The sequence below is a fragment of the Balaenoptera acutorostrata genome, chromosome 13 (assembly GCF_949987535.1).
Source record: "Balaenoptera acutorostrata chromosome 13, mBalAcu1.1, whole genome shotgun sequence".
Lineage (NCBI taxonomy): Eukaryota > Metazoa > Chordata > Mammalia > Artiodactyla > Balaenopteridae > Balaenoptera > Balaenoptera acutorostrata.
This window is the reverse complement of record NC_080076.1, coordinates 72,730,053-72,756,300: the sequence shown is the minus strand read 5'-3', so window position 1 is coordinate 72,756,300 and position 26,248 is coordinate 72,730,053. Positions and strand designations below refer to the sequence as shown.

At 59.4% G+C, this 26,248-nt stretch overlaps 2 protein-coding genes across 9 annotated transcripts; one reads left to right on the top strand and one right to left on the bottom strand.

The window, feature by feature from the left end:
• Window positions 1-1,179: 1,179 nt before the first annotated feature.
• SELENOM (selenoprotein M) lies at window positions 1,180-3,888 on the top strand. Its single transcript, XM_007170671.3, has 5 exons — window positions 1,180-1,536; window positions 2,747-2,782; window positions 2,988-3,022; window positions 3,384-3,462; window positions 3,546-3,888. The coding sequence occupies exons 1-5, from the start codon at window positions 1,417-1,419 to the stop codon at window positions 3,702-3,704; spliced, it is 429 nt and encodes a 142-aa protein (XP_007170733.2). The 5' UTR covers window positions 1,180-1,416; the 3' UTR covers window positions 3,705-3,888.
• A 171-nt stretch (window positions 3,889-4,059) lies between these two features.
• Window positions 4,060-26,127, bottom strand: SMTN (smoothelin). 8 transcript variants are annotated; one of them, XM_007170675.2, is made up of 21 exons: window positions 25,994-26,127; window positions 24,150-24,280; window positions 19,373-19,521; window positions 18,907-19,000; window positions 18,742-18,820; window positions 18,536-18,633; window positions 17,298-17,618; window positions 17,137-17,209; window positions 16,465-16,536; window positions 15,863-16,384; window positions 15,496-15,668; window positions 12,257-12,409; window positions 12,095-12,170; window positions 10,853-11,017; window positions 10,691-10,753; window positions 10,418-10,484; window positions 9,348-9,521; window positions 9,027-9,144; window positions 8,194-8,345; window positions 7,072-7,235; window positions 4,226-4,364 (listed from the first exon to the last, which is right to left on the bottom strand). In XM_007170675.2, exons 2-20 carry the CDS (start codon window positions 24,198-24,200, stop codon window positions 7,091-7,093), a joined length of 2,745 nt encoding a protein of 914 aa, XP_007170737.2. In that variant the 5' UTR covers window positions 24,201-24,280; window positions 25,994-26,127; the 3' UTR covers window positions 4,226-4,364; window positions 7,072-7,090. The 8 variants fall into 8 exon arrangements, with proteins under 8 accessions (XP_007170735.2, XP_057382543.1, XP_057382549.1 ...); XM_007170673.2 differs by lacking the exon at window positions 7,072-7,235 and having other exon boundaries at window positions 4,060-4,364; XM_057526560.1 differs by lacking the exon at window positions 7,072-7,235 and having other exon boundaries at window positions 4,060-4,364; window positions 9,027-9,141.
• Window positions 26,128-26,248: the final 121 nt, after the last annotated feature.

The following is a 26,248-nucleotide window of genomic DNA, read 5'->3' as shown; positions in this document are numbered from 1 at the left end:
CTGTCCTCTCTCCAGTTTTTCACCATGATAAACAGTGTCTTGATAAACATCTTGACCTAACAATTGATTCCCTCTCTGAAGATTACTTTGGGTCAAATTCTGAGAAGTGGAATACTGGGTAGAAGAAATATTTTTAGGGTTTTGATTTACTGTGTCAAGTTGCCTTTCAGAAAGCTTGGATGAATTCCCACTTCCACAGCAGTAAATAGAGTGTTAGACATAGCCTGTCATTTCAATAATCTGGATAGAACCAATTATATTTACTGTGTCCTCATGTATTTATAGAGAATGAATATTAAATAACAGCCCTAAGCCTATTATTATTATACCTTCACAATCAAGTCAGTGAATGCGAGGTAGCAGTGTATGAACAAAGGGCAGAACTGACTTTTCCATTAGGCTCAGTGTCTAGGGCCCATCATACTTTTAGGGGTCCACAAAAATATTTTAATTTTAACTTCTTTTAAAATCGGAAGAAAAAAATGAATAAATAATCATGAATCCAGCCTGGATTACATTCATTTTTTTAAACCAAAGCAGTTGTAAAATCCAATTTTTAATATATGTTTTTTTAATAAAGGAAGGGGCCCAGGAAGGCAAAACTGGTCATAATGCAGCCTTGGTTTGAGGTTGAGGAGGATTCTGAGTCCCAGGCTAGATTCGGTGGGAAAGAGCATTGTGATCAATGTGCTGTGTCTGTCTTAGGCTTGAAGAGGGGAAGTAGCATCCTGATCTAGTCATCTTTGTCTTGGTGAGATGAACACAGGCATGTTTTGGGTTCAAATCCCAGATCCACAACTTAATTGTTTTACCTTTCTAAGTCTGTTACCTAACTTGTAAAACGGAGTTCATGGGGCCTTTCTGAGGTACTGTGCCAGGTACCGTTCTAAAGAGCTTTCTAACGTGTATTAACCCTTTTATCCTTCCAGCCCCGACTAAATATTCCCATCGCCACACGTGTGCTCAGGAAATTGAAATCCAGATTGGAATTTCATCCAGAGAAATAAAAAAACACAAAAAAGGATTCCCTAGGCCTCAGTTTCCCCATCTTCAAATCGGGTGTCTGACCCAGAAACTCGCGTGTCCGTCCGCATCCCGCCCGCGCCCCCTGCCGGCATGAGGGGGCACTGCCTGGCCGCATCCTGTCGGAGCGTCCATGCTCTCGGTCAGCAGAGGGAGGGTGGACACTCTCGGGGCTGGGAAAGTAAAGGGCTGAGAGCCGGAGAGGAGCCCAAACCCCGCCGGGAGAGCGCGGGCGGCCCCCACGCAGGCCCTGGGCGGAGACCGAGAGCTGGGGGCGTGGTCCCTAGCGGGGTGGGACCTTGAGCAGGGACCTGGCCAGCTCGCGGGCCCAGACGTGGCGCAGTGGCCGGACGGTTCACCTCTAGCTTGCGGATCATCTTCGGCCGGGTTTTAATGCGCCTCCCGCTGCTTTCGCCGCCCCTGCTGCTGCTCCTCGCGGCAGTCGCGGCCGCCACCACCACCTTCCGGCCTGACTGGAACCGTCTACACGGCCTGGCCCGAGGCCGGGTAGAGGTGAGTGCGGTGGCCCCCAGGCTAGGGACCACCGACCCCTAACCCCGTAGCCCCTTGGCTTTGGAATCACCGCCCGTTCTGACCCAGGACCCTCCCGACCCCCATGTCCCCCTCGGCACCAGGACTGTCCCTCCCACTCCCCAGCCCCAGAACGCCCCAGCACCCACCGTGGAAGCCCGAGACAACCGATCTTGAGGCCTGGAAATCTGAACCCCTCCCCAGTTCCCCATCCGGCCGGACATCGGGCCCCAGACACATTGGGCCTGTCCCCTAACTTCTTCCGGCCTATGACTTTCCCAAATCTGTCCTCTGGAGCCCAACCTCCCATCCCCCCATCACTTCTCTTTTTCCTGGAATTCCTCCCCACCCCAGTTCCGGTTGGTCTCACTCCCTTTGCCTGGGGGACAGAAGAATTTCTGGGAGCCTCCCTGCCACCTGGGGAAGGGGGCTGGGAACTGCCTTACCAACTCTTACTCCGCAGCAATCCCCCCAACCTCCCCTGCCATGAAATGCCCCACCAAAGTCCCTGTGTGACTTGGATCATCACAGACCCTCTCTGGGCCTTAGTTTTCTGCCTGAAAAAAGTTGGGGGGTGGGCGGGGGCGGGGAGGAGGGAGGACTAGAATGGGTAATCCTCGGGTCTGGACTCCCCTTCAGGGAGTACAGGGAGGGGCCCTCCCAGCCTCCTTTGTTGGGGAAGCAACCAGATGGTCTGTAGGGCTAGGCTGCAGGTGGCAGGGAGAGCCAGCTCTGCACCGGATGAGGTAGGGACCAGATGGTAGGTGGTAGGTGTCTCTAATAGGGCATCTCAGGGAAGTTCTGAGCTGTTTCCTTCTGGTCTGCCTCCACCCTGAGGTTCTAGGGACCAAAGACCAGGTCCAGGTCTCTATGGCCTGAGGGGGTAGGGTGATCATTTCTCTTGGGCATTGGGCGTGGCTCAACAGTCAGTAAGTTGTGCAGGCAAGAGCCCCAAGGCTGGTAAGTACCCTTTGGGTTTCTGGTCTTGCTCCTCTTTTCCTCTGGTGTGGGTGGGCCTCGGCTTCCCCATCTGTACAGAATTCCTCCTTCTACCCACAAGGGGCCTCCATTTCCACATCTTAGGAACTGCTGTTCCAGGGAGTAATTCACAGCTCAATCCAATGCCCAGCTGGGGAATGAGGGTGAGGGTAGATGTGTGACTCCTGACCTATGCCATTTTGTTCCCCTCCAGACATGTGGGGGATGACAGCTTAATCGCCTGAAGGAGGTGAGTTTGAAGGAAGGGATCCCCAGTTCGGTCCTCCCTGAGCCTCTTTGGGGGTGGGCAACATGATCCCAATGACCGGGTGGGGGAGGTTCCCTGGGCTGGGAGTCAGGAGCCTGCACCTGACTTGCTGTGTGACCTCACTGGGTTTCAGTTTCCTGTTGGTACCTGGAGATGGTTGGGGTCTGATGCTCTGGTTCCTCCCCAGGTGAAGGCCTTCGTCACCCAGGACATCCCACTCTAGTATCCTCCTTCTGTTCTGGGGGAGGGAGAAAGGAGAAGGTATCTACAAGAATCTCCTTCCACTTAACTTCACAGATAGGGACGACAAATGGTCTTCAACTGACAAGTGGGATTGATTGATAGTGGCTGCCCAGCGAATTCTGAGGCGGTCTTGGATTGGCAAGAGAAGTTGACTAGTGATGACTGTCACAGACACCAGCACAGAGAGGAGGCCCCCTTACTTCTTCGAACCCTAATTTCCTCACGTGTAAATGGGTATCCCTGCCCTGCTTGGGCAGACGAGGTAGTGTTCACATCGACAAGTCCCCGGGAGACCCCACCTGCCTCCGCCCACCACTACCCACCTTAACACCATCTCCAGCCACAACCTGGTAATGAAACACCTCCCGGGGGCCGACCCGGAGCTCGTGCTACTGGGCCAGCGCTTTGAGGAACTGGAGGTGAGGCCTGGGGAGGTGGACAGGGGGGAGGCGGGGCGAGAGGCGGGGCCCGGCGCGCTGACCCCGCCCCTCTTCTGCTTCAGCGAATCCCACTCAGCGACATGACCCGCGAGGAGATCAACGCGCTGGTGCAGGAGCTCGGCTTCTACCGCAAGGCGTCGCCCGACGAGCCTGTGCCCCCAGAGTACCTGCGGGCGCCCGCTAGGCCCGCCGAAGGCGCTCCTGACCGCGCTGACCTGTAGGTCTGGGGAGGCGGCACCACCCTGCCTGAGCCCTGGGGACAGAATGAAGCGCTCAGCGGCCCGGGAGCACCACCCTCGCTGAGGGCCGACGCCCAGTCCCCGAGCCAACAGGGATGGAGTTGGGGGGTCCCTCCTAACCCTCTTTCTTCCCTCCCCAGCTCCACTAAATCCCCTTCCGCCTTCAGTGAGACTCGACTCCTTCTTTGCTGCGGGCGGGTGAGGAATAAGAGCTCCCCGAATACCCATGGGAGACCCTGCATCCCCAGCTGCCTGGCTGCCAGAGTGGGGACGTGGGCACACCTTGCCCAGCTGCCCTCCATTCAGCCCCCCCAAGGGAAGCAGAGAGGAATCAGGGTCGTTGAAAACCAATAATTTATCAAAACGCTGCGTGTGTATGCGTGGGAAGGTGTCGCGACAGACAGGGCAGCGGTGGGCAGGCGCACAGGGAGGGGACGGTGCCTGGATGGTGGGGGCAGCTTGCCGCTGCGGCCTTGCGGGCGGCGGGGAAGCTAGACATTCTTGCCGTGCAGGCGCAGCTCGTGGCGCCGCAGGTGGTTGTAGAGCGACTGCACGTAGGTGAAAACGCACTTGGGGTCGGGCTTCTTGCCCATGATCATCATGTCCTCCACCTCCACGAGGGGTACGCAGTCCACCAGCATCCTGCGGGGAGGGAGGCACGGGGGTGGTTGTCAGTGCCGGCCCTGACTCTTGCGGCGACCCTCTACCCAGAGGTCTTTACAACGCCGCAGCCCGCTGGTCTTCCATAAACTCGACTCCTGATCGACTGAATGAGGGGAAAGCCTTCTAGGAAGGCAGAAGCCCCAGGCCCCACCCACCCAAGCCTGGAGGCACCTCTGTGGGGAGCAAGGCCAAGGCATGTGGAGGTGAAGGAGGAGGTCCCTGCCCCATCCCAGCGCCCAGGCGCAGCAGACCCAGCGCAGGGTTGGGGTCTCAACCCCTAGCCCTGAGGAGGTCCTCACTCCAGACCCCGCCCACTTCTCTCTGGAGGGCCGCCTCCTTCTCACCCTCAATGGCACACTCCAGCTGGCACAAGCCTCTCACTTGGGCTGTTGTACCCAAGGGGCCTCAAATCTTTCCCTGCACCCAGGACCCACTCCAGTGACCCTCTGGGCCCAGGATTATCTGCCAGCTCCCTGGCTTGGTACCTCCTGTAGAGCAGTCTGAGAACCCCCATCTGCCTCAAGGGACATCCCTGCTGTGTGAGATGGTGGCCAGGGAGGTGTGTGTGTATATCTGAGAGACAGTTCTTTAACCCTTATTACCCGCTTGGGTAGAGCAGGGGAAGCAGATGAGTGTCCCAATCAGTACAAACTGGACCAACTACATCACATTCAGGGGCAGGACTTGCTCCCTCCTATGTGCCATGCCTGGCATATAGTTAGCACTGTCAATGTTGTTGAGTTTCCTTTGGCAGGGAAGGCATGAGGGCAGGAATTGCTCCTGTTCCCAAGACACCCAAGGGCCCAGGACTACCTTCCATCTTGTGCCTTCAAGGTCAGACCTTCAAGGTCAGACAATGTAAGGGCTGGGGCCTACTCTCAGCTCACCAGGACTCCTTTGGGGAAGAAACCTGGGAAGCAGGAGACCTGTTTCTGTCAAGGATCTACTCCTGGCCAGCTGTGGAAGCTAGAGAAAACCCTGCCCTGTGACTCAGTTTCCCCATTTTTCCGCAATAGAATAGTCATTCTTTGCTTCATTTGAGTCCTTGGAAGCACCTAGGATGAGTGAGAGGTTTCTGACTCTCTTGTTGACGTGCTATGTGCCCTTGAGGTTGTCTCTGCCCCAGCTTGTTTCAGCTGTACTATGGTGAAGAGGCGGCCTCTCTCTGCAGCTTCTTCCAGCTGTGGCTATCTCCCCAGGGATCCTGGCCTCTCCCAAAGTGGAGCTCCCTCCCATCCCTGGTGTCTTCCCTGGAGACCTTATAAAGCCATTGTTTACACCGGGGCTCACGGCTCAGGGCTCCAGCTGCCCCAGTGACAGGCCAAACACCAGGCAATTCGAGCAACAGCACGGCTGAGTCACACTTTCCAACTGGAACAGGGCCGGACTGGGCCCCTCTCCCTCCAGGCTGGCCTGCTGGGCAGCAGCTCCTAAGTCCATATATGACCTGGAGACAGCACCATGCCCATCTTTCCCTCACCTGGACAGCTTCTTTGAGTATATGTGTGCACGAGTGGGCGGCCCCCCACAATGGCTCCAGGCCCCAAGGGGCATCTGAGTGCACTGCTAGCTCTGTCCCTGATTCACATTACTTTAGGCAATCCCCTTTCTCCCTCTGGGCCTTCGTCTTTTCTTCTCCCTACAAAATGGGTGGGAAAAGTGATGGGGCAAGGAAAACAGCCACAAGGTAGGGAGTCTGGAGTTCCAGTTTTTGGCCCTAGCTCTGACCTAACAACCCCTGGCACACTCTGAGCCCACCTCTCTCCTCTGAGCTCCTGGTCTGTAATGGGCAGTTAGCTCAGGATCTGAATTCTCTACTGTGGCCCTGAGGTGAGATGACCAGACAGGAAATGCCACAGCTGGCTTGGGGATCCAGGACCCCCACCAGAAATAACTTCCTGTTAAACTGGCCTCGCTCCTGAGCTCCTCAGCTTGGAGCATGGCACCCCCAACTTCCCAGTGCACAAACTGGAGGCCTGGGAGGCTTCCCTGACCCTCCTTCTCCCTCCCCAATGGGTCCATCAAAAAGCCCATCCCTCTGCTTAAGCTTCTCTAGCTGTCTAGTCTGTCCCCTCCCTCCCCATCCCTCATCCAGGCCTCACTCAAGGATTGTTCTTCAATGCTACCAGACCACATACATCCCTTCTCTGTTTGCAAACCTTTTATGACTCTTGTCCTCAGAAGGAAGTTCAGACTCCTGACTGTGACCCCTTCCTCCCCCTCACATCCAGACTAAATAAACTTCCTTCCCTTCCTGGGTGTGCCATGCCCTCCACCTCCCTCGACCCCACCCCTGTGCACTGGCTGATCCCTCTGCCTGGAACTCCCTCTCCCTCTTTTAGCCTGAACTTGTCATTCAGATGCCAGCTTAGTTTGCACTTTTTTGAGAGCTGTCCTGGACCTGCCAGCTGGATCGGGTATCTCCCCGGGGATCCCATGGCCTCCTGGGCTTCCTCCATCTCAGTCCTGCCCACCTGGCTCATCACTGCCCATTGAGGAGAATAGTCTTGACTGTGAGGTCCTGAACAGAAGTTAAGGTCATGCCTGGCTCCTTCTAGCTCTTCTCAGGGTCCCCCTACTTCCCCACCCCCACTCCCGCCATTTCCCCAGCTTTTCTTTGTGCCCCACTGAGCAGATTCCGGCGGGGCAGCGTAATGGGACAGGGGAGCAAGGCGGCATTCCTCACCGTGGGACCCCAGCAGGGGTTAGGACTTTTTGGTTTTTACCAGCCCCTTCTGGACCAGACAGCGGTAGAACTCCTGGATGTACGTGTACACGCACTTCCAGTCAGGCTCTCGAAGCCGCACCATGTCCTCTGTGTCCAGGAGCTGCGGGCAGTCCGCATGGGTCCTGGGGAGGGTAGGGGGCCGGGAAGGGGCAGGGGGGCGGGGCCCGAGTGGGGCAGTAGGGGAAGAGGCAGAGAAGAGAGAGGGGAGGAGAACAGAGAGACACACACATACACACACAGAGACATGAGTTCAGTTACGTTCTCAGTGCTGCAGTCTGTCAGCCCCCCGCATGCCCCCTCCCCATTGTGGACGTGCCGCTCACTACCCATCACTAATGGTGTGCAATGCAGACAGGGGTGGGGGGCCAGATCAGTCACAGGTGCAGAGAACTCTCGGGGCAAGCGGGAGGGAACAAGGGGTGGGGGCGATGGCATTGGCGCTGAGGTTGGAGAGGAGGGCTGTGCCCCAGGGAGGGGGGTGAGGGAGGCGTGAGAGGAGGTGGAGGGAGGAGAAAGAGGGAGAAATCCGGGGGGAAACCAGAAAGAGAAAGATAGAGAAAGACAAATGGAGGAGGGTGCTGAGGGTGAGGTGAGCAGATGGGGCAACGATTCCAAAGTGGAGGGCTTGCTGATGTCCTATATAAGCCTCTGGCAACACCTATATAGGCTGGGCGGGCACGGTGCCCGGGCCAGGATCCTCCTTTTGGAATCTCCAGCCGGGATCCCGTGGGAGCAGGAAGCTCTGGTGATAGTGGGAGGAGAGCAGGACAGAGAAAGGGAGAGATAGAGGGAGAAGGGGACAGAGGGAGGATGGAGGGGATATGGACAGGGCCACCTGATGGGCCTTGGCCCGGGCTGGTAGGCGGGCCTCTGGCTCCTTCGTTCCGGCGGGCACCTGGCACGCTCAGCAACAGGTGGGTGGGGTGGAAGAGGACGGGGGCTTTCTGGGGAAGGGGGTCTCAGCTGCTGAATGACAGTGCAGCTGACCAGCTCCAGGGGGCCTCGGGGCAGCTGGGCCCGGCCCAGATGCCCAGCCCCAGACGCCCAGCTGACACCAGCAGGGCTGGGACCCACACTTACTCGGCAGATGAGAAGGCCACCTCGAAGTTCTGGCGCCGGTTCTGTGGGCTGAGCTGCCCATAATCGAAGGCCTCAGGGAAGAAGTTGTGCACCAGGGCACAGAAGGCCATCCCGTCACTCCAACTCGAGGAGAAGTTCTGGATGTCCACATGCTATGGGTAGTGGGAAGACCGGTCAGCTCCCCTATGTCCTCCACCTTCCAGTGTTTTGTTTGTTTTGTTTTGTTTTTTAAGCACACCATGCAGCATGCATGCAGAACTTCCCCAATCAGGGATCAAACCCATGCCCCCTGCAGTGGAAGTGTGGAGTCTTAACCACTGGACCACTGGGGAAGTCCTGACCCTCCAGTGTTTTGGTAATCCAGATCTAGGGCAACTGAGCTCAGAGAGGCCCTGTAGCTTGCTCAAGGTTGCACAGTAGGTAGCCTCCTCCAACTCAGTTTGTTAACTCCCATGTCTGCTGCTTAGGGGGACAGAGTGACCAAGAGGCCCAGCACCGCCCAGCTAAGGCCATGGTCATGCCCTCAACACTCCTTCCCTTATGTACAGAAATTTACCCAGTGCCTCCGACAGAGCAATGAGGAGGGGACTCTAAGGGTGGGGTCTGGCCCTGAACTGTGCCCACCATCCAAGGGCTGTCATTAGGCCCTGCCACTTAATCACTTATCCTGGAATCTAGGGCATGTTATGTGTCCTCTTTGAGCCTGTTTCATCCCAGAAGAGGAATTCCCATCTTCCCTGCCAGACATGGTGGCTGTCAAGGGTACAGCTGCAGTTGGGGCCTTGTGAGGGTGAGGAGGCCCTCGCCTGGCCACCTGGTCTCACAAAGCTCACCTCGTAGCCACGCGTCTTGGCTCGGCACCAGTCCAGCAACATCTGCTTGATGCTGTTGGCATTGGGGACGCCGAAGCTGGTGGAGCGCTGCACAGCTGCGCGGGGTCCGCCAGAGCTGCTGCGGGGGCGGTGTCGGGAGCCGGGTTACAAGGGGCGCCTCTTCCATCAGCCCACCGAGTAGGCCCCAGCCCCGCCTTCTTTACCTTCAGGCCCCGCCCCCCACAGCTCCAGCCGCTCCCTTCTCGTCTCTGGCCCCGCCCACCACAGTCCAGACCCCGCCCCGTGAGGTCATTAGGCCCCGCACCGCCCACTGCTGCTCACCACGCGGCGCCTTCCTTCTCCAGCTTCTCAATCATGGCCTTGCGCGCCTGGGAGGCCGAGGTCTTGGGCAGGCTCTGCGCCTTCATCAGCTCTTTCTTCTTCTCTGCTTGGCGTTTCTCCAGCGCCGCTAGGCTGCCGGGCCGCGGGCTGGCCTCATCCTCTCGGTCGAAGATACTGAGGGGTGGGTATGCCACTGTTAGGGCCGAGGAGGGCCGCTCCTGAGCCTCGATCTCCACGAGTCATGGGAGGGGTCTTGTCACACTCCAGACCCTACACTCTTGCGGTATCTTCACCACCGGCAACGCTGGCCAGCAAGGGAGGTGCTCTCATCACACCCATTTTACAGAAGAGTAGACTGAGGCTCAAACGACAAGAAAATGGGAGCCAAGCTCTTTTCAACAGACTTGGACCCTGGGGAGTTTTCTGCGAAGGCTCATTGTATCGTCAGGTTACAGGTGAGCTTAGATTCTGGGCCCTATCAACTAATAATGACAACCAATGTGATAACAGTAATGGTAATAATAATAATAGCTCGTGTCTATTGAGCCTTTTCTATGTGTCATTTTAAACTTCACAAGAGTATGGAGGGACTCTTACCACTTCCACTGAAGATGAGGAAACAGAGGCCTTTGGCCTTAGATTTCAGAGAGCATGGGGGGCAGCGCAAGGACTTGAACATAAGTCTCTGACTCAGAGTTCCTGGACCCCTCTGGTTCCCAGCCTGAATTCTGATCCTACCTGCCCCAAAATGCTCTATAACATAGGGTGTATCCCACCTTCATGGGGCTAAGATGTAAAGATGCTCTGTGACATGGGACGTGGTCTGCAGACACTGGGAAGTGGCAGTGCCACCAGCAGCTCAGTGTGGTGGGGAGGCTTCTCTAAGACCCCGAGCAAATCTCTGGCCTCCCCCATGGTGCGGTTGAGAATTAGGTGAGATGGCAAGGCAAGCAGGAGTGGTTTGACTCCCAGTCTGCCCCTCCCTGGCTGTGCCCCCTCTTGTAGAATGGGTGTGCAGTGAGGTCCCCTGAGACACTCTCCGTGGTCTGGGAGTGGGTACCTGTGCTCACCTGCCCATCTTCTTGGATGATGAAGAGGAAAAGGTCTTAGTTTGCATCATGGTGCTGCCACCACCATCTGCAAGAAAGGGGAAGGGGAGCAGGGTGAGGTCCTGGGCTGGATGTGGGAGATGGGGCAGGAGGCTGGTAGAGGGATGGAGGCAGCCACAGGCAGAGAAGAGAAAGTGATGGCTGGACAGAGAGACACACAGATGGAAGTTCGAAGAGAGAGTTTGAGGAAGGTGGGCTGGCAGGCAGGCATGAGAAGACGCCGGGCGGCCTTACTCTCTGAGCGCCTCACAAAACTCGACTCCACCGTGGTGGTGCGGGCCGTCCGTCTGCCATCATCTGCGGGGGCAGGGATGAGAGGAAGGGTGTGAGGAGCACAGGGCCCAGCAAGGTAGACATGTTCCCACCCTGAGCCCTGAGCCCTGCTCGGCCCCTTACTGGAGTGGACGAGCCGCTCGGTCTTGGTGACAGTGCTGACAGCTGAGCCGTCGGCTGTCTGTTGGCTGTGTCGCGTGGTGGTCTTGGTGGCCGTGTTGCCACGGCCCTCCCCTGGCCGGGCCCGTGTCTCTTGCAGCCGCCGTTCCCGTTCCTTGTCCCGCTGGTCTGGGCGGGGAATGCCCCACGCATGCCCAGAAGGCCACCATCGCCCACAAAGCACATATGCACGGGCACACGGGGCACATAGATGGGGTGGAGGGCAACTTGTTAGCAATACTGAAGACACAGGGGACAACGGCCCTCTCTAGGAGTAGCTGGGGGTGAGGGGGTAGCTATAACTTGGGAGGGAATGGCGGGGTGTGGTGCACTCAGAAACAAGGGGACATGGAATAGTTGAACTCAAAGAGAGAGTATTTGGATCCAAGAAGGGAGTTTCTGTGGGAATGAGTAGCTGAGTCCAGAGGGAGTATCTCCATCTAGGGAGGAAGCAGCAGAGGCCAGGGAAGGAGAAGCTGAGTCAGGGCAGTAGCTGAGCGGGCCTTCAGATAGGTCTTAGCAGGGAGAAGAGCAGCTAGAGGAAGAAATATCTAAATCCACGGACGGAGTGATTGTAGGTATCTGAGAAGCAGTTCGATCCAGGGAAAGGGTAGTTGGGAGAGAAGCTGACAAAGGGGGTAACTGGGCCTAAAGAAGAAGCAGGTGGGTGGGCATAGAGGCTGGGTGGCCATCCATGGGCCCTGCAGGAAGCAGCTAGATCCAGAGTGGGAGTAATTGAGAGTATCTGGAGAAGCAAATGAATCTAGAATCTGGAAGAAGGAATAGCTGGGTCCGGGGAGGAAGTAGCTGTGTTCAGGGAAGGGGAAGCAGGGAGGAAGCAGAGGCTAAGGTGGTCATCAGTGGACCTTGAGGAGAGAGAAGCAGCTGGGAGAAGGAGTATCTGGATTCAGGGAAGGAGTACTTGACAGAAGTTGGAGAAGCAAGGAGGAGTAGCTGGGGGAGAGAGTAACTGGGTCTAGGAAGGAGAAGAGAAGCTGGTTCTGGGTCTAGGAAGCGGGAGAGAAGCAGCTAGGGAACGGAGCAGCTGGATCTGGGGGAAGGAGGCAAGGGAAGAGCTGGGTCTAGAAAAGGAGACGCTGAGTCTAGAGAAGAAGCTGGGGAGGGCGTTACTGAGCCGGAGTGTCCACGAATGGACCCCAGTGAGGGGAGCAGCTGGATCTAGGGGCAGGGCATCGGGCTCTCTACCTCTCTTCCTTTGTCGGAGCTCACGTAGCGCAGCCCGGATGAGCTTCCGCTCCTCAAAGTTCGTAGTCTGATCCAGCTGCAGACAGAGTCCCTGTCATTGCCTATCTGGTGTCTGCTGGCCCCGGCCCCTGCCAACCCCCAGTCCACCAGATCTGGCCATACCATCTTGTCCAGGACACTCTCATCCTCAATGACCATCAGCTCCTCGGCGCTCAGAGGGCTCCGCCTCTCTGGTGCTTTGTCCACGCGTGTCTGCTCAGCGCCATTGGCCACCTCCACTGCTGCAGAGGGGGGCTCTGCTGGTTCTGGCTCCATCTGTGTGGTGGGGAGAGGGCATGGACTTTAAGCAGGGGTGTAAATGAAACCAACCATGCCCCAAAGGACAGGGGGCCAGGCCCTGGGGCTTCTGGCACAGCCTTTGAAATACCACTAGCCAGCTGGACTGCCTGCCCAAGGATGACCATGTTGATGTCAGGCTCACAGAAGAGGCGCTGAGAGCCTTGTTGTAGGGCTTCCCATGTACCCACAACTGTCTTAATACAATTAAGGGAGGCAATAATGGTGATTTCCATTCAGTGGTGAGCACTGTATGAACACTAGGTATTTTACTGTCCCTATTTAACAGAAGGGAAAACTGAGGCTCAGGGTAGCTGCATGACTTGCCCACAGTCCTTCTATAAGTGTGATGCAGACTGGGATCTGAGCTGAAGCTAGCCTAACTCCTGAATCTGAGTTCCTTCTGCGGCTTCATTCCCAGTCCCCTCCCAGGCAGGCTGTTCTCTGTCCTGCCTGTTCCCAAAGCCTGGGTCCTCCTGGGCCAGTGCCCAGGCAGCACATGCCCGCCCTCAACACACCGAGGGAGCTGGACCAGGGCCCATAGGCTCCTGACCAGGTGTCTGACCAGGGCTGCCCAGAGCCAAGTCCTCTCTGAAGCTCGCCCCTGCTCCCCACACCCCCTAGCATGAATCACCCACTAAGGGGCCTCCAACCCCAACCTAGCCCCCCACCCCTCCCAGGGCATCTTCCCAGCCCCTTGCAGACAAGCCCCCAGCCCAACTATCAGAGCCCCTTCCCTCCTGGCAGGGCCTCTCTATTTGCTGTAAGGGTAAGGAGAGCCGAGGTGGCAGCTGCTTCAGGGAGGCTCGGCCTGGCAGGGGCAGGGAGTGGGGGTGGGGCTGGAGGCTGGGCCCCGGCCAGGGGCTGCCAGGGCAGCCGCCACGTGTGCCTCAGGGCCAGGAGCCTGGCACCATCTCGCCTCAGTCTTGGAGCGCTAGTGCCCCAGTCCCCTGTACAGATAGGTAAACTGAGGCTCAGAGAAGGTGGTAGGCCACCTAGGGTCACTGAGCAGAGGCAGAGCCTGGCTCAAAACCACCCACCTCCCTGCAGCCCGTAAGGACTTACGAGACTGCTGCTGTGGGCAGGGCTTGTAGAGGAGCGGCGGCGGGTGCTGAAGGCAGGCGGGTGGGCCACAGGGGTCCCAGCATCCTCGGCCGCCTGGAAGAGGGCCTCAGGGTTGGCAGCAGCCAGGAGCAGCTCACTGGGCTCCAGCTCGGGCTCAAGGTCAGGCACAAGTGGGACCCCCAGCCGCAGGCTCAGCACCTCCACCTGCCTGCCCAGCGCATCCAGCCGCCGGCTCAGCGCTGCTGTCTCCGCCCGCAGCTCTTCAGCTGCCCGGGCCACCGGCTCCACAGCCGAGGCAGCTGCCTCAGCTGCCTGGGTCACTGCCGCCCGGCCTGCCTCCGCCACTGCCTGCAGCTCCTCCAACGCCCGGCCCAATCTCTCCTCGAGGGCTGCGGCCAGCTCAGACATGGGCCCCGGTACCCCCGGCATGGTGATGGTGGGGGCTCTACGGTGGGGTGACGAAGGGGGCAGTGGTAGGGACTGCTGCTTCTGTCTGGCAGAGTCAGTCTTTGCAGCTGGCCTGAGGGCGAAGGCAAGGGCAGTGGGCCTGCCCCGCCCCTGCTGGCCTCCCAGCCCGCCACCTGCCAGCTGGGGCTGTAGCCCAAATAGAAACCTATTCTGGGCTCCCTCTGGAGGGGGCAGTGGGGGAGGGGTGGCCTGCCCAAGCAGGCGGACCGCCAGGCCTGGCCCTGGCCCTGCAGAAATCACAGACTGGCAGTACAGCAAGTCTGCACAGGTTCTGAAGGACTGCCGAGGCCGGGGCCCCATGCCCCATAGGTGGGAAAACTGAGGCAGGGAGCAAGGCATGGGCCTGTCTGGGCCACCATGTGCATTAGCCGTGAGGACCCAATCTGCCAGACTCCAGAGCCTGCGTCCTCTGTCGTCATGCCATGCTGTTTTAGAAAGCCTTGAACCGATGGGGGCAATGGAGGCACAGAGAGGCGGGACTTCAAGCAATCTGCAGTAGCAAGTGCCTTGTCCCTGAGATAAATGTCCTCTGCCTGCCTCTGGTGCTCAGATCCAACCACAGACTCTGAGCAAGTGCATTACAGGCACACGATCTGCCTCCCCTTGGTTCTGGTTGGGGAAACTGAGGCAAGTAGGTGGTAATACCCGGCACTCCCTGTGGCACCTCCCATCCACCCCAAGGGCCTCAGCCACCCTCTCCTCACTCCCTTGGCAGAGAGCAGTTAGGTCCTGCTCTGTGAGCGGAAGGGTGCTTTCCTGCCCCCACCCTCTCCCTGTCACCCTTGAGAAAGCCCAAAGCTGGCTCTAGCCCTTTCACCTCAAAGTCCCATTCAGCCCCTGGAACAGCACAGAGGCCATTACCTGGGCAGCTGGGCGGCCCGCTGGGGATCCCTTCCCAGGCTGAGCTCCCAGCCAGCTGATCCCGGGCTCCAGAATGAATAATGGAAGGGTGCGGCAGATTCAGTTCCCGTGGCACCTGCTAGGCTGCTGCCTCACCTGACTGTCCCCCCTCAGTGCTTCTGCCGAGCCCCCCCCCCCACCCCGAGATGTTGACGCAGATGGTAATCACTAATCTCCAATCTCCTAACGGGCCAGGCTGATCTTGGATGAGCAGATGAGAGGCTCTGCACCTTGGGGCTGAGGTTCAGTATAGGCTGGGAGCAGGGCCACTGGGGCTGCTACAGGAAGAGGGGGCAAGCCCTTATTACCCTTCTCTGAGCCTCAGTTTTCCCACCTGTTCACGAGGAATGAACCGACCAATTCCGGAGTAAGGACCAGAGATCATCATGTGGGAAGCTTAAGGCCAGTACAGAGTGAGCTTCTGACATGTCTAGTGGCTGATAGGCGAGGGTCTGGCCCTAGCTCTGCCACCAACTGGCTGTGGACTGTGGTCACCTTCTCTCTGTGGGCCTCAGTTTCCCGTGTGTGCAGTAGGGGAAGAGCAGAGCAGAGGAGCCCTGAGAGCCCTGCACCCTGAAGCAGTCTACATGAGGTGGCTGATGGTGAGGCTGGTGGGGTGAGGAAGGGCTCACCTTAATGCTGCAGCCTCCTCGGCTACCAGGGGAGGCATGGCTGAAGCTGGTGACGTGAGTGACACTGCCCAGCCGAGCCAGGTTCCCAGGGCTGCTGATATGGGTGATGGTGCTCTTGCCCCCACTGCTGGTGCTAAGGAGGGTGGGGGGCGCCCGCAGCCCCAGCGTCAGTTCTGGATAGGGAGAAGGACTACGGTCAGGATCAGGTGGGGTGAGGGTAATGCCAGTCCAGGTTGATGGCGCCCGTCGCTCCCAGTGCACCCTTTGGAGACACCCTGAGCCCTGACCACAGCACTTGTCCTATGTGCAGAGCTGGGTGGCTGCAGGCAGTCATCCCCAGCAGTGGGGAGGCAGTGGGGAGGCCTACCTGCCCTCTGGTTGCCTGTGGGCAGCAGCACCCGGCCCGTGGAGGCCTGGCCCCGGCCATCCTTGATCTCGATGGTGAATGTGGTCTTCATACTGGCCCCTGGCTCAGCAGTGCCCACGGCCACGGCTAGCGGGGCACTGGGTGCCTCTGAGCGGGCCATGGGCCCCCCTGCTCTGTTTTCAAGGGACCTGACAGCCAAGCCCCGCCCCCTGGGGCCCTCCTCCCTGGGGCAGCTCTGAAGCTGGGCCAGGGGCCGGGCTGTTCCTCGCTGATCCTTGTTGAACTGGGAGGAGGTGTCACTGGGGCCCCGTGAGGAGGGGCCACTGGAGGAGGAGGCAGGGGTGGTGCTGATGTGGGAGGAGCCTGGGAGCCTTGCAGGGGTCGAGGGACCTAGGGCTGCCCGGAGTGGGCCTTCCTGGAGCCCAGCAGCCATAGGAGAATCGGATGTGAACTTGCGCACACGGTCCCGTACGGAGCCAGCCCGCTGGAACGGGGAAGGTCCACTGGCAAGGGGGGTGGGCTCTAGAAGGGACAGGAGGGCTGTCAGTGGTTGGATGGGACAGGGACTGCCCAGAGCCCGGGGTTGTGGGAACTGGCAGTACCTCGGTTCTGGACTGGCTGGCGGGGGCTCAGCACAGACAGGGAGCGTTGGCAGGGGCGAGGGCCAGCTAGGTCTGGCAGCATGGGAAGGCGGTGGCGGCCATGTGGGAGCAGAGAGAGGAGTGGATGGTGGGGTCCACCTCTCATAGTCCTCTCTTCCACACCTCCTCAGCCTCCCAACCCCTTCCTGCACCTCAACCTCCCCAGCCTCCCCAGCCCATCCTGCACCTCCCACAGCTCCTGGCCTCCCCACTCAGCTGCGTCTCTCTTACAGGCCCCTCATTCCCCGACCCCGGGATAACTTGGACAGTCCTGGGGGCTGGGGCTAGGCTTGGGCTGGAGGAAGGGTGCCCAGATTCTCCCTGCTGATGGGGATGGTGGACACCCCCCTGGCCAGCACTGCCCACGGCTCCAGCTGGGAGATGGGCGCACTCCCTTATTGGGGAAAAGAATGTGCCTGAGGCCTATTGCCTTTCAAGGCTGCAGGGAGGCCTCTGGCCATGGGTGGGGGAGTGGGCGGGGGCGGGGACACCTCAGGAGCAGTGGGAGGCGTGTCAGAGCCTGCCTGGACCTGAGGGCACTGGAGCCATCTAGGCATGAGAACCCATTTTCCAGGCAGGGAAGGGGAGGCCCAGGGAGGCAGATGCCCCTAGCCATCTCTGCTGGAACCCTACCTGCTCTCTTTGTGTCGGAGGGACCTTTGGTAGGGCCGTGGGCAGCAGGGGGCTCTGTGGGGCCACGCAGAAGCTGCAGGGGAGACACGGCATGGGCAGGGCCTGACTCCCAGACTGGGGAGCTCACCCGCCTGGCATCCCTGCCCCTCATCTAGACTCACCTTGTTGACCACCTGCCCCTCCGTGCTGGGGGTGGCTGGAGGCTCCTGGGGCTCAGGGCTGGCAGCCCTGGGCGGGCTGGGAGGTGGCTCGGGGCTGCCCAGAGCCTCAGTGGCAGGGCATGGGGCCTCGGCAGGCTCCAGTGGAGGCTCAGGAGAGGTAGTGGTGGGTGAACTGTCGGCTGAGGCAGGTGAGCTGGGTGTGCCCCCAGGTGGGGCCCGAAGCAGTAGTGTCACTGTGGTCACGTCATAGCTGGTGCCACTGGGGGTCGGGGTTGGCTCTGGGACCTCTGCCTGCTGCTCCTGTTCCTCTGGCTTCGGCACCTGCGGGAGACCCGTGGGAGACCCACAGGATGTGGCCAAGGCTCTCCAGGCTGGCAGGCACCCAGGGCAGGGCATGCAAAGCAGAGGGGCTGGACACGGTTTCCTGCAGGCACACCTGCACAAGCACGGTCACTGGCACACCATGGGCGGTCTTTGATCCCCACTTCCCAACCTCTTGGCACTGCCTAGTCAAGGGCAGTTCAGAGATGACCAGATCCTAATGGCAGGGGTTGGGGACAGCAGGAGACCTGCTGGGGACTCCCAGACTTAATTGATTTCTGGCGTGGAGGCCCCTGACCCCTGGCCTCTGCCTGGTTAATTACGGGGTTAGTGGGTAGTCTAGTCCTGCCAGGACCAGGAACCCAGCGGCCTCTGCTGGCCACTTAGGGAACCTGCACGACCCGACCTCTCACCCACACTCCCTGGAGAACAGAGCTGACACTGGCCCCTGACAGCAGGACCTGATAAGCCAAGGTAAGGATGTGGGTTGTCCGGAAGGGGAGGGGCAGCCTCGGATGGTTTAAGCTGGGCAAGTACCAGGGTCTGATTTTCATTTCAGGGAGATCCCTCTGTCTGCTGAGTGGAGGCTGGATGGCCAGCGTGGGGGTAGAAGGTAGGCGTGGAAGCGGGGAGGCCAGCAGGGAGGTCAACAGGGTGGTAATGAGAGACAGTCAGGAACCTGGGAGCAGTGTAGACAAGCTGGCTTTGCGGGGGAGGCCTGGGTAGAGACAAACTCTGGAGTGGAGACATGTGACCAGAAGTTGCCTGGGAGAGTGGGCAGAGGCCTGACATAGAGTCCCACTGTCCCCCAAACACAAGCTGGGGGACCCCTCAGTTAAGTACCCATCTAGCAAAGACACACAGGCGCTCTGTGCTGTTGGCATCCATGGGCACAGGACCTTGCCCACACCCCTTACCTCACACCGGTTCAGCCTGTGTGCTGCCCGCCCCTTGCTGTCCTCTCTTGAGCCACTGTTGGGACGCCCGCTGCACAACCTTCCAGCCAATATGGCGGCTGGAGGGAAAGGGAAAAGTGTCAGGTGAGTGGCAGGGGGTCAGTGTGGGGGGGTTGCTGGGGGCAGCATGCAGCAGGGCAGGGGTGGGGCCAGGGCAGGGCACGTACCCTCAATCTCCTGGGCCCGTACGCGGCGGATAGCAGCTCGGATCAGCTTGCGTTCCTCGTACTCAGCAGCGCCTCGCAGCTGTAGGTGAGGGGTGGGCCACGGGTGTGTGGAGTGCAGGTCTTCACCTGCCCTGCCCCCATCCCCTGCCCTGGCCCAGGCCTCACCAGTGTGGTCAGCTCCTCCACATCACTCATGGACTCCAGCCGTCCTGCCAGCCGTGCCAGAGCAGCCCGCTGCTCAGCCTCCCGCTGCTGAGAGCTACAGGGACACCATGACTATAACCTCCATTGCCAGGGCCAGGTCATGGAGGATGTGGGCTGAGGGCGGAGGCCAGGACAGGGTACCTGGAACCTTGGCAGAGGGGCAGGTAGCTGTGCACACCCTCTGGCTACACACTGGCACATGCACGCCCATGGACCTGAGCGCTAATTCACATGGGCGTGGCCAGGACACCATGACCGGCACGTGGTCCGTGCCCACCAACATCCCTGTGTACTCCAAATGCATGCCTGTGCTGCCATTTGCACACCCAGATGGGCAGCAGACACCTGGCTCATGCCTGCCTGTACAACACGAGCTGAGCCCTGGCACATTCAGCCCCACCTGCATGTCCAACCCCTCGCCACTCACTGCAGCCAGTTCTCCTTGTTGTCCTGCCGCTCGGCACGGAAGCGCTTGGATGCCAGGGCCTCCTCCTCGCGCTCCAGCTCCTGCCGCTGCAGCTCCCGGATGGCTGAGCGGATGCGCCGCCGCTCTGCCAGATCTGCTGTGACCTCCAGCTGCAGGGCAAGGGGTGGTGAGGGGCAGGTCATTTTGGCTGCCAGGGAGGGAGGGCGGGCACTGGCCGCCCACGGCTCGGCCTGGGGCACAATGAGTGGTCTGTCTCCACTCCCTCTGCCCCAAGCCTGTCATGTGCCTGCCTGCCCACCCAAACTTGGTCTCAGGGGGAGACTCAGATCATGCAGCGAGGGCTTCTGGACAGCCCACCGTGGACTAAGATTCACAGAGTGGGCAGCCAGCAACCACCCACCTGTGCCAGGTGCCAAGTCAGGCGCTCATTCCTGTGACTCAACTCCTGCCTCTCAGAGCCCTTCATCAAACCCCCAAGAGCCAGAGAGTTGTGGCAGGAGGAGGCAGGCCATCCTATGGGCCCCTAACAGTGTCCCTGGGGAGGGAAGGGTGATTGGGCTGCTGGAATCCAGCTGTGAGCACGAGAGACTCCCAAAGTACCACAGCCCTGCTGATGGGTAGCAGCCTTGTCCACATTGGACAGATGGGGAAACTGAGGCAGGGGCAGGCCCTCAGGAGTCATAGCTCCCCGCCTGGCTGGGGGCTATTGTTCTCCCTGCACTGGTCCTGCTCTAGCCACCACTGAAGGGGCAAAGGGGCCGGGGCTCAGAGTGGGAGGGCCAACACCCCAGACAGATAAGGCAGCTGCACTAGGGTCCACCCAGGGCCCTAGAGAGGGTGTCCATGGAGGACAGGTGCTCCCACCAGCTTCTTAGCCTGTCACTCCCTGGGAAATTGGGGGTGGCTGGTCTAACCAGGTCCAGGAAAGGGCACGTTCTCTGGGCAGTCAGCCAATCCTGTTGCCCCCCTCACTCCTCTACCCCCTACAGAGCCTCTGTGGCTCAAGGGAGAGAGGACAGGCCCAGGGCCCCCAGGAAGATAATGGCAGAAATAAGCCTCCAGTGTGGGTGTGCGCCAGGTGGGAGCAAGTATAGGCAAAGTGATTTCCTCTGCCCCCACCCCCAAATCATTCAGGGGTAGGCCCAGGAACCCTCTACTCCCTTCCTTTTTAGCCTCCTCTCCCATCATTCCTTCCTGCTCCACGGGGGAGCCTGGTGGGAGGGGGAAAGGTTTCAGCAGGGAGCGTGGGCTGGCCCAGCTTAGCCATGAGCTCACTTGTCCCAGTCTGAAGAGGGTAGAGACAAGTGACAGAGCCCTCCAGGGAGCCTTCAGTCTTCACATTCCTGAGGAGATATGGGAGGGCCCCCGGAAGGCTCAAGCCAGGACCCCCAGCTGGCTCCAGCCCCAATCCAGTCCTGGCTGGGTGGTCAGGATCATATCCTTAACATCCCTGGTCTTGGTTAACGTCTCATTTGTCAGACGGGACAATGGCCTCCCTTTAGGGTAGTGGGTGAGGATGGGAGCAGTGACTTGGGGTCCCCCCCGCCTTGCGGAGCTATGTATGGTTGGTTCCAGCCAGTCAGGAGGGGAGAGAGAGAAGTGAGGGCAAGTGAGGGCAAGATACCCAGAGGCATCTGTAACATTTACTGGGAAATCATGTGCCGGATCCTGTGCTGAGCACCTTACTTGTCCTAACTTCACAGAAACCCTAGGCAATTTATTATCCCCATTTGACAGATGAGGAAACTGAGGCTCAGGGGGAAGTGATTTGCTTATGGTCAAGTGACCTGAGCCAGGATTTGAACCCAGGTTTCCATGACTCCGGGGCCTTCCCTGGGCTGAGGATATCTCTGTGGCTGGGGTCTGTCTGCTATGGTGGGTACCTTGAAGATCCTTGTACTATATCGGGGACCCTTCCAGCCTGGACTAGAGATGCCCTGGGGCTTAAGGGGGCCTATCATGTGCGGGGGTGGAGAAGGCTCACCTTCCCACCCTCAGTCCTGGCCTTGACTCAGGCCCCGAGCCCTCCGTGGTACACTAGGAGATTCCGGGCCTGAGGGGACAGCTGGTCCAGCCCCTCCTGTGCAGAGGGTAAAGAGTCTCAGAGATGCAATGACTAGCCCTTTGTCTCCTGTGTGTCCCTTCCCAACCCCCTGGGCTCCAGAGATGGGGTTCTCCTCCCTGAAAAAAGCTTGATGTGGGAACTTGGTCACTTCTGCAACCCCTGGGAGCCTCAGTGTCCCCCTCTGGAAAATGGGAGCCTCTGTCTGATCCCCCGAGTGGGTGGGGCAGGGTTGGGGAATGAAGAACCTCATCCCTCTGGTCACCCTCCCGCACGACCCTTCCTTTTGGGCCTGGAGACAAAGGTCCGCCCACAGTGTCCCTGATGTGTGTCCTGCGTTCCCCGTCCTCTCAGGCCCCACCATCCTGAGTGGAGGGGGCTGTTGTTGGGAGGGAAGGAAGTACAAAGCGCCATTGTCCACTGGGGGAAAGGGAAGGAGATGGGGGGGTTTCCGAAACTGCCCAGTGAAATTCTCCTGGGAGGAAAGAGGGTGCTTCCTCTTCCCGGGGGGGCCGGGCCTCCGGGTACTTTGTACCCTCGCTGCTGGGGGCGTCTGACAGGCCCCGGCGTCTTCCTGGGCCTCAGTCTCCCCACCAGCACTACGGAGGAGACTTTCCAGGCATTCGCTCAGTCCCAGCTCCTCCAGTTGACCGATGGGGGACCGGCCGGCAGTGAAGCCTAGCCAGGGGGCGCTGAAGGCCCGCGGGCCCCGCCACCGTAGCCGCCTGCACCGCCCACGCCTCTCCCACGCAGCCCCGTGCAAGGCGCCCAGCCCGGAGCCAGCAGGACAGGAAGCCGCGCAGGTTCCGCCTGCTTTAATATCCCCAGCTACAGAGAGGAAACCCAGGTTCACAGACTTAAGCAGCTTCCGCAGGTCACCCAGCTAGTGAGTGTCGGAGCCCGATCTCGAACCCGGGACCGAGGCGGAGGGCATCCCGATATGTGGCGGAGGAGCACGTGGTGCTCGTGTCCCCAGGTGTCCCCATCCCGCACAGCCCCCCTCCCTGTTCGCAGGAATGTGCAGGAGCCGAGGTTGGGAGCGGGTCCCCAAATCGGCCGGACGCTGGGGCGCTGGTCAGCTTTCCCTTATAAGGCCCGGCCCCGCGGGGAGGAGCCCGGCTCCGGACGCCCCCGTTCCTGCCAGGAGGCCGGCGCGCGGGGCGGGACCCTCGGCAGCGCTGGGGCGCAGTAATGGCGGGCGCCCGGCGGTGGAGGACCCCGGTCCCGGAATGGGAAAGACCTCCGGGGTCCGGTGACGAGGGGCGGGGTCTTGCTAGTCCTTTCCCAGGGAGGGGGCCGGGGTTGGGGGGGCGGACTACAGCCAATGCTCCGGCTTCTCTGAAACCCTTTTCCAGCACCCAAACCCGCATGGGGTGGGGGGTGGCAGCTGGAGAACCCTGAGCCTCAGAGTGGACCCCTAGAGAAGGGGATGAGCAAAGACCTGGCTTTCTCTCCACTACCACGTTAGGATTCTGACTTCCTGATGGGAGGTCGAGCTGACGTGGTGGGACCCTTTGGAAACCCGTCTCCCTCAGGCTGCACACAGCGCCTGTGGCGGTGGCAGACACCCAAAGTCTAAGGTGCTGTCCGAGGACACAGAGGCCGAGTGCCTTGGGTAGATGATGGCAGTGGCTGGGCACTAGCTAGCTGGCTCCAGCCCCTGCCTCCAGAGGAATGGTATGGGGGTGGGGTGGGTCATTTGCCTTCTCCCAGGGAAGGTAAATCTTTAATTTACCCCCTGGACAAGGGTCAGGGGCTGGGGGGTGGAGCTCTGGCCCCTCTTCCAGTTCCAGTGCGCCCTGCCCTTGCTGGTGGGCACATGCCTGCCCTGCTATATTGCCCCACATCCTCTCTGTGCACGGTATGTGTGTTGGCGGGGAGGGCGGGCTTCAAGAAGAAGCTGGGGAAAGGGGATAGAGTGGGCCCATCCTTCTTCCATGCCAGGATCTGGGCCTATGCCTCATTCCATCCCCATGCCAACTGTAGGGCCTAGATATTATGTTCACACACATTCCCCCCACCTCCTATTTTACAGATAAAGAAACTGAGGCTCCGAGTGGGAAAAATGACAGATTAGAAGTCACAGTCTTCATAAGGGTCCCCAAGCCCTGTCTCTATGGGCTCTTCTGGACTTGACTTATCCAGGTCTCTTGGTCCCCCATGACCCCTTTTGGGGTTTGTTTGGATCCTGGCACACCCTTTTCCGAGCTGAGTGCCCTTGGGCAGGTGACTTCACCTCTCTGAGCCACAGTGTCCTCCTGGCTCTTGGAGCTACTGTAACCATTCTGTGAGATGGTGTGCTTAGCGCCCAGACTGCTCCCTGCTGTGCCCTGGCTTATTAATCATTGCTGCTACTGTTATCATTGGGCCAGCCTACAGGGGTGGGTACTGCCCAGGCTGTTGCTTGAGAGAGGCAAATCCAGCCTCCCCACACCTGTGACTGCACATGGGTGAGTCCTCACCAGTTACTATTTAAACAGGTGGTGGCAGTGGGGGGCTGGGAGGAACAAGGCCTCAGTACCTGGCATGGACAAGCACATGCCACCAGGGCCTCTGCATCGGCCACGCGGAACAGGCCTAGCCCTGTTCCCCGGAGCCCTTCTCCTGCGCCCTCCCCCATCACCTCCTCTTGTCAGCTGAGAGGTATCCTGGACAGGCCCTGCCTCTCTGGCCTGTCTTGTCTGTCCTCATAGTAGGGATAATGGAACCACTTACCAGCTTCCGCAAGGCTCCCTCATCCAGCCCAGCTAATGTTTCGTCCGCCATCTTGCTGGCCCCTAGCTCCGTCCGTCCCCTCCTGGTGAGTTCCCCAGTGCCTTTGGAAGCTGACACCAGCTCAGGGAATTCTGCAGGGGACAGACATGAATCAGGCCTTCTGGGGCCTCTAGAAACCACAGACACTTGGGCTTTGTGCCTCAGTTTCCCCCTCTAACCCGTGATTATCCATTGGTGTCTGATCCTTATACGTGATGTGACTCCTGGCTGGGAGGTGCCCTCTGCCCTAGGGTAGTGTGCTGGAAAACTCAACAAACCAAGAGTAGGAGTCCCTGGTTCCATCCAGCCAGCTGGACTGCTAGCTTGCTGTGTGGCTTAAGCTGGGCCCTTGCCATACCTAAGCATCAAACAGGGAGGGTAGGGACCTGGATTGTGAAGCTAGGGCCCAGCAAGGCCCACCCAAGCTGTGCTCACCACCAGGGGGTGCCCATCACACTCCACAGCTTCCTGCCCCAACCACCCATCCCCAGGGCCTGCCCAGCCCCCACTCACCCCAAAAGCTCAGCCTCTGGCTATGGGCTAAACCTATATCCAAGTCCTTGCTGCCTTTGCCACTCTCATTCCCAGGTAACTTAAGCCATTGGAGGTAACATTCTGTCTTCTAATTCTTGAGGACAACCCTCTGTACACACCCCTCTCCACTCCTCCCTTTCCCACCCTCCCCCTGATGCCAACTGCCCTGACCTAATGAAGCCAGGTGTCCAGGCACCCCACTCCTCCTGCCAGTTCACACACTTAGAATTCAGTTCCCCAGCTGGAAGAGCCTTCAGAAACTGATCCGTCCAGCTTCTGGACTTAGGCAAACAGGATTGGAGAGGACCAGAGGATTGTCATGGGGGAAGGAGGATCCCAAAGACCCAGAGGGCAGGGAATGGATTTAATCTTGGCCACCTCTAGCTTCTGAAGTCCCCTTCCAAAGTGCCCTCAGGGGCTCAGGACACTCCCTCTTGCTCTATCACTGCCTATCAAAATGGCCCCCTAAATCCTGGCCCAGCCTCCCAGTGTAGCTCTTTCCTTCCCCCTGCAGCCCTAATGTCTTTCTGGAATTTGAGGGCCCACAGCATGACACACCGTAGGTGCTTAGTTAATGTATGGTGACTGAAATGGCCCCTGGATTGCCCCCGCTTCTGTTGATTCATCACTCAGTCATCCCTTCCCCCTCCCCAGAACAGTCACTTGTCGAGTCATCCCATCCGGTGAATGGGTCTGGGGGAGGTCCTAGTCCACACAGTTGGGGTTCTTCGGACTCTGCCTGTTCAAGTCGCTGCTTGCTTTTCCCATCCCTGTAGGCTCGGACAGGTAGCAACCTCCCAGCCGCCCTCTGCTGGGGTCCTTCACTTAGCAATCGCCAGACTTGGGTTCTGTGGACACTCTGAGTTCTCCCATGTCTTCTGAGGGGCAGGGGTCCCTAATGCAGAATCTAGGACTCCCAGGGAAGTCTCTTTCTCCTCAGGGATTCCCGCCGTTGCTCCACTCCAGTTCTATGGCCCCCCGTCACACAGTGTGAGGTCCCCGAAGATTCCGAGGGGTCTCAGAGGAACGTAGGAGCTTCCTCAGGGTTTCTGCCCCCACAGACTAGCATCCCTGGGGGTCGTAGAGCCTCCTGGAGGTCCGTGAGCGTCCTTCCCCCAGGTCTCAGAACTTTATCGCATGGGTTAGAGCCCCTGTGGATGGGTGGGGGCTCGCAGGTTCAGGCGTCCCAGAACCCTGGGAGTCCACCTATCCGGGTTCCACCCTCGGACCCGTCGGGGGTCCTGCTGCCGCCCGGAGGTCCACACACCCACCTCTTAGTCCGGCCCGCCCGTCCGGCACGGGCTCAGCTTAGGTCGTTCGGGATCCAACAGATGGACTAGGAGCGGTCAGGCGGAAGGCGCCGCGACCGGGATACCAAGCCCGCTCAGCAACCGTCCCCGGGATTCTGCAAGCGCCGCCCGTCCAGCCGCGCCAGCAGCCCCGCCGGCTCCGCCCCGCGCCACGGCGCCAACCAATCCTGGGGAGGGTCCCGCCCACCCTCGTGCCCCATTGGGGAAATTCAATTT

Excerpts from the sequence above, each read along its gene's own strand:
- SMTN (XM_057526566.1), bottom strand. The coding sequence starts at position 24,200 with ATGGCGGACGAAACATTAGCTGGGCTGGATGAGGGAGCCTTGCGGAAG. Across the intron at positions 17,619-18,535 it reads ACAGGCTGAACCGGTGTGAG|GTGCCGAAGCCAGAGGAACA; the intron begins GTAAGGGGTGTG and ends GGTCTCCCGCAG. Across the intron at positions 15,669-15,862 it reads CACAGGCAACCAGAGGGCAG|AACTGACGCTGGGGCTGCGG; the intron begins GTAGGCCTCCCC and ends CTCCCTATCCAG.